This window comes from Nuphar pumila, chromosome 5 (assembly GCF_984573655.1).
Source record: "Nuphar pumila chromosome 5, dmNupPumi1.hap1.1, whole genome shotgun sequence".
NCBI classification, from domain to species: domain Eukaryota; kingdom Viridiplantae; phylum Streptophyta; class Magnoliopsida; order Nymphaeales; family Nymphaeaceae; genus Nuphar; species Nuphar pumila.
In genome coordinates, this window is record NC_143253.1 from 110024027 (window position 1) to 110030542 (window position 6516).

The 6516-nt window shown below is 41.9% G+C and overlaps 1 protein-coding gene across 1 annotated transcript; it reads left to right on the forward strand.

Moving 5' to 3' along the window:
- The first annotated feature begins 362 nt into the window (after positions 1-362).
- On the forward strand, positions 363-6203 carry LOC149838092 (glucomannan 4-beta-mannosyltransferase 9-like). The gene is made up of 9 exons (XM_090007581.1): positions 363-1251; positions 1335-1433; positions 1532-1784; positions 2840-2950; positions 3057-3193; positions 4260-4373; positions 4573-4772; positions 4868-5059; positions 5538-6203. Exons 1-9 carry the CDS (start codon positions 940-942, stop codon positions 5698-5700), a joined length of 1581 nt encoding a protein of 526 aa, XP_089863707.1. The 5' UTR covers positions 363-939; the 3' UTR covers positions 5701-6203.
- Positions 6204-6516: the final 313 nt, after the last annotated feature.

Sequence of the window (6516 nt, forward strand, 5' to 3'; positions counted from 1 at the left end):
GTTTTGCTTGTTTCACAAGCTAAGCAACAAAGCATCATATGCGCTTTGGTGGTGCTATGGTCATTTTGGTCTAGCTAAAGCTGTCATATTAAGGCAAGGCAAAAAAGGTTTAGCTTTAGCCTTCTCCACCCTGTGCCAGTGGCAGTGTGAAATCCAATGTTGCCATGAGAAGATTACTCTCTCTCTCTCTCTCTGTCAAAAACTTAATTACTGTCTTATTTGTGACAATATCTTTCTTTTTCTGAGAGCTGGGGTGACGCCAAAGTGATAACTGACAATCATCAACCAAGTTACTGGCGTGAGAGAGAGAGGGTGTAACTGGGGTTAACCAAATAAAGGAATTATTGTTTTTTGTTTTCAACAGCAAACCATGGAAAAGGGCGCCTCCTTGCTTTCTCGTTGTGCTGTAGTTAAACCCCTCCCCTCCTCTTCCTTCTTTTTATATATATAAAACAATCACCCGTTCCCCTTCTCCCATAATGCACCTACCTCTCTCTCTCTCTCTCTCTCTCTCTCTGTGGAGTAGGCAGAGCCGAAAGAGGGAGTCCCCAGTCGTCGAATAGCATACCCTTTTCTTCTTCCTGGTCCTGCTTGACGTTCCAGACCAAAAAAGTTGTGAAGGGAAGCTAATCTTCCTTGCATTGCTTCCTGAAGACTCAAGGTGGATCTGCAGACACTCATCACGTTGAGGAGAGAGAGAGACTTCACCTTTGCAGCAAAGTCAGTACATGTCAATTAAAGACATATCCGAATTCCCCTTCCTACTTTCCTGTCTCTCTAACCCTGTCCTTAGCTGCGGTGTGTTGCCAACTGACAGTACAGCGCACACATTGTCTGCCGTAGCTAAGCGGCCACAGTTCTAGACAAGGAAAAGTGGTTCGGCTGATCTCTGCATTACTCTGTTTTCTCCATTTCACAGAGAGAGAGAGAGAGAGGGAAATGGATCGAAACGTCGTTTCGGATTCCCTCCAAGGAGCGGACGTCGTCGACCAGATCTCCCTCGTGTGGAAGCAGATCCGCACCCCTCTCATTGTCCCCTTGCTTAAGCTCGCAGTCGTTATCTCTCTCATCATGTCCGTTATGCTTTTCATGGAGAGGGTCTACATGGGCATCGTCATCGTTCTCGTCAAGCTTTTTGGGAGGAAACCGGAGAAGAGATACAAGTGGGAGCCCATCAGAGACGACGTCGAGTTGGGCAACAGTGCCTACCCCATGGTTCTAGTTCAGATACCAATGTACAACGAGAGGGAGGTATGAAATCTCTTCCCCTACCCATCAAATCTTTTCTCATTGCGAATGGATCTTACATCGTTTGATTTTTATATTTCTTGTAGGTTTACCAATTATCGATCGGAGCTGCATGTGGGCTTTCATGGCCGTCCGATAGGATCATCATTCAAGTGTTAGATGACTCTACTGACCCTACCGTCAAGGTAAATTGAAAAGGAAGAAGGAAAATCTTGGTTTTTGGGTTCGTTTGGAGCAAAACTTTAGTTAATCTGATGTTGGTTTTACTTCTTCAATGATTCAGGACATGGTGGAGCTGGAATGCCAGAGGTGGGCTAGCAAGGGGATCAACATAAAGTATGAGATCAGGGACAACAGAACTGGGTATAAATCCGGAGCGCTAAAGGAGGGAATGAAGCACAGCTATGTGAAAGATTGCGATTACATTGTCATCTTTGACGCTGATTTCCAACCGGAACCCAATTTCTTATGGAAAACCATTCCTTTTCTCATGCACAACCCAGAGATTGCTCTCGTTCAGGCTCGATGGAAATTTGGTAAGACGACAACAAATTGATGTCGGTCATTAACTGCAGTGATTTTTCCTTTAATTAAATGTATCTCTAAGATGAGTTGGAGTTTGTTGGCTTCCGCTCATTTCTCCTTAACATGCGGAAATAGAGATAAAGACTTTCCCAACTTTAGCATTAAAAACCATTTACTGGTAGGGTTAGCATATGGGTGGTGAGGCTGCTCATCATAATATGATTACTTTTGAGAGTCTCACGATATGGAGACATGACATTTCGTTGGCGGTCCGCTGTGCCCTCAGCTTCACGTGGCGAGAATTAAAACCGTCAAGGCTTAGTATACCATCCACACAGCTGTTGCATGTGGCGCCCATCATCATTTCCTGTCATGTGTATGCATTTTTTATGATAAAACTTAAGTTTTGATTCGTAAATATGATGAAGGACTGAAAACTTCGGCTTCACACATACTTTCACATCATTGCCGACGATGGTATATTATTGTTAACTTTCTAATTGTTGGTTTTTATTAGTTTTGATTGGAAATCAAATCATGGTGAAAGTCGAGTAAAAGGGTGTGTCGTCGGTGACCGTTTGTTTCTTTCTTCCTTGTGCTGTGGCGAGATTGGCTGTCACTAGACTGAAACAAAGATTTGTCAAAAAAGACCGACCCCCAACCTGATCTTTTCACCACCGAAGTCTGTTTCTCTCACTGGCCCTCTCCAGCACACCATGCGTGGGGGCCTGCCCTTACACTATTTTTTCTCCTTGCGGCTTTTATTTTCACTCCAAATTGAGTATCAGGGCTCTTTTCCTACACACGTAGACGTAGTACATATATATTTTCTCGAACCCCATGTGCAATTATTTCTCAGCACCCCGCCATCCTTTGGTTGTGGACCTCACTCCTCTGCCACCGACACTTTGCTTCTTGTTTTTTTACTTCCCATCTATCCATCTCTTTTACTCTTACCAGCTCCTACTTTACTGCAAATAAATAAATCAATAAAAGAAAAAGAAAGAAGTACACGTTTCACCGGAAGATTCTAAAAGTGGGTGTTTTTCTCCGGTGGGGCTTGCAGTGAATGCCGACGAGTGCCTCATGACAAGGATGCAGGAGATGTCATTGGACTACCATTTCACAGTGGAGCAAGAAGTGGGATCTTCTACTTATGCCTTCTTTGGTTTCAATGGTATCTCTCTCTCTCTCTCACCTGAATTCTGCTGAGGGGTTGTAGTGTGGGGATTAATCATGGCTGGCTTTTCTGTTGGTGATGATGATCAATGTTTGATGTGAAGGAACGGCTGGGGTGTGGAGGATTTCTGCGATTAACGAGGCAGGTGGCTGGAAGGATCGGACCACTGTGGAGGACATGGATCTTGCGGTTCGGGCTAGCCTCAAGGGCTGGAAATTCGTATACGTCGGTGACCTCATGGTACGAGTCTTTCTACGTATATCTACGATTTAAGTTGACGTATAGGTGTACAGTAAGTATGACCACAATTATTGGTGTTTGTGATGTTGTCTCTCTGCATGTTGAAAGTTGAAACCCTTTTTTTCGGGGGTTGGGCTTGTCGTTGGACGGGTCGGTAAATTAATTTTTACTTTTCAATGAAAGGACAAGTATGCCTCTGTGTTTTTATCTAACGACAAAATTGTCCTTTCCATAGAAAAGGAAAGGATGGCAGATTGTCCCATGTATTGTTTTCCCCCCTTTCACAAAATGACTACAAACCCTAAATGTTTGATTAGATCCTTGGCCGTCAATCCTGGAAAAGTCTAGAAGTGAGCAAACCAGGGAAGGAAGGCCCGGGCCATGAGTTAATCTTGGTCAAGAAAGACTCTTAGTTGGTGACTTGGTGTGGAGATTGGTTACTTAGGTCTGCAAAAACATGTCGGTTCGAATTCGACATATTTTGTTTGGATATGGATCTTTTAAATAAAATCTTAATGTGGTTTTGGATCTGTTCAATTGGATCACTTTTGGATTTGGGTCTGATTTGGATCAGCAGTTTAAGTCAAATATGGAGTTGATCCCAATCAAAATCCCACAAGAATGCATTTTTTACTTGTAGAAAGCTTGTTTTGTTCTAGTTTTTCTGGATCCAGTATTATCACATGGATTTCGGATTTGAATTCAATCTATAACCTTTTTGGATCTGATTCAGATTCAGATCTATTTTTTGTATTTAGGATTCCGATTCGGATCTGGCAACAGTGTGTTGGGTTGTGGCTGGGGAAGGGTGTCCAAGACTCCGTTGGGTCAAGCTAGCGGTCAATTGGAGTTAGGTTGCCCAAGTCGACTCGTGTCTTTGCAACTCACAACAAAGGGGCTTAGTAGTTAGTGCTATGAGTCTGAAACATTCATGCCTATGAGATTTCTCTAATGCAGAAGAAACATAAAAAAATTCCCTACTTATTTCTCTCTAAGAATGGGCTGATCCATTGCTAAATTTTTATGGGATTTAGGCTAACGAGTATCAACTTGCAAACTGTTACAGGTGAAGAATGAACTGCCTAGCACATTCAAGGCATACCGCTACCAGCAGCATCGATGGTCATGTGGCCCAGCTAATCTATTCAGAAAGATGGCAATGGAGATCATACGCAATAAGGTTACTTCTCAAACTGTGCTGTAATGATGATGATGATGTTAGGATGGCCCTCGTTGGGACCGTTAGATGTGCCTGTTGACGCATTTATTACTGCTTGATTGCCCAAAACAACAACTTTCTTTGGAAAGTTGCCGAGTGAATTTATTGATTTCGGTTTGTTGGTTTTATTTTTAACCCTTTTTGGATAAATGAATTGCAGAGAGTTACTGCCTGGAAGAAGTTTTATGTGATCTACTCCTTCTTCTTCGTTCGGAAGGTCATTGCCCACATCGTTACCTTTTTCTTCTACTGCGTTGTCATCCCTGCTACTGTCTTGGTTCCAGAAGCAGAGATCCCCAAATGGGGAGCTGTTTATATTCCTTGCACCATTACGATTCTCAACGCGTTGAGCACACCAAGGTCTAAATCCAACTCTAGATTCAATTTAAGTCTCAGTCTGTGGTTAATGAGCTCCTAATCCGGTTTAATTTCTTATCATTGTTGGTTCTGTGTAGGTCCATTCATCTTCTGGTTTTCTGGATCCTGTTTGAGAACGTGATGTCTCTGCACCGAACTAAAGCCACATTAATCGGATTGCTAGAAGCTGGAAGGGTGAACGAGTGGGTTGTCACAGAGAAACTAGGCGATGCTTTGAAAACTAAGCATGTTAAACCTGTAAAGAAGAACCGATCAAAGATTGTCGAAAGGTAAGGTTGTTAATTGTTTTTTACACTACAAATTAGAAACAAAGAATCTCAAGAGCCATGTTGGATTGCATAGAGCCTTTTGAATGATCATCTATGCTAGTTACTAGCTATTAAGCAGCTGCAGATAAATAAGCACTGTTTTTACAGTGTACTCATCATCTCTTCTTTTACTTCATTTTTTTTCGGCATCGTTCAACAACTTGCAAGTAGATTTCTGTTGAACAACTCGTACAATCCACCGGTAAATTACATGTTCACCATAATATGTAGCTAAAAAGTTATGTTCTGCAAACCGTGATGAAAAAGCATCAGAACAAGAGAAACTATCGTACTTGGTGGTTTTGTCTTTGCATTTGGCACAATTCACAGGGCATGTTGATTAAGGAAAACCAAATCGTTGTTGTATTTAATTAGAACATATTTTAGGTTTCCGGATATTCAATGTTGACTAATATATCAATTTTCATGTTGGGGTTAGACTTAATCTTCTAGAGCTTGGATTTGGTGTGTGGCTGTTCTTTTGCGCCTGCTATGATCTTGCCAATGGGAAGAACCGTTTCTTCATATACCTCTACTTGCAAGCTGCAGCCTTCTTTGTCATGGGGTTCGGCTACGTGGGCACCTTCGTACCCAATTCTTGATCCAATTGATCAGCAAGAGAAGAATGCCCACGTAATTTAAAAGTTGTTTCACTAGCTCATACCCTTTCAGAATCTGTAGAGTGTTTGCTGGTAGAAAAGAAGCCCCGTGAATTCTTTATACTGAGGATTATATAAAATCGAAGTCACCGACATGAAGTCCGGGAGTTGACTGTGAACACCTGCTGAGCTAAGGATTATAGCATAATTCCATCCCTACAGATGTGTGAAGACCTGTTTCAAGCAATAGGTGAAAGAAAGCAGAGAGCAGCAGCAGTTGTTTTCTTCCTATTTCAGTTTCATTTGTTGTGAAGAAAAATTAGAGCTTTTTGTTTTGCTTTGTTACTGTTGTTACTATTATATTACTGCATTACATTCAGGAGATGACACCAATGAGTTCGTATTCTTCTCCATCTATGGTGTAAAAATTTGTAATCGTGGAATTAAGGTTGTCCTTTTTTTTTGTGTGTGGAATAAAATTACAAAACGAAGTTGAAATTGTAAAATGCTTTTGGTTCAAGGAGATTCGATCCAGTAAGTGGCCTATATGGAGCTACGGCCATTTTCTCTATTGGGATTAATTTGTACAACAAGCTATGCTGGTGGTCCTCCCTATATGCTCACAAAATACTACAAATTGCTTCAAACACAGTCCACTTCTGTCTCTCTCCCTCTCTCTGAACAGGCGCACATGTGAAAATGTACCCTGTACAATAGAGTTGTTTGATTAACTTGTAGCTTGAGTGTGGCTTAAGAGAAAGGACACAAAGACCCCTCCAATGCTGTTTTAGTCAACAATGTTGGTCCCGATGACTCTCA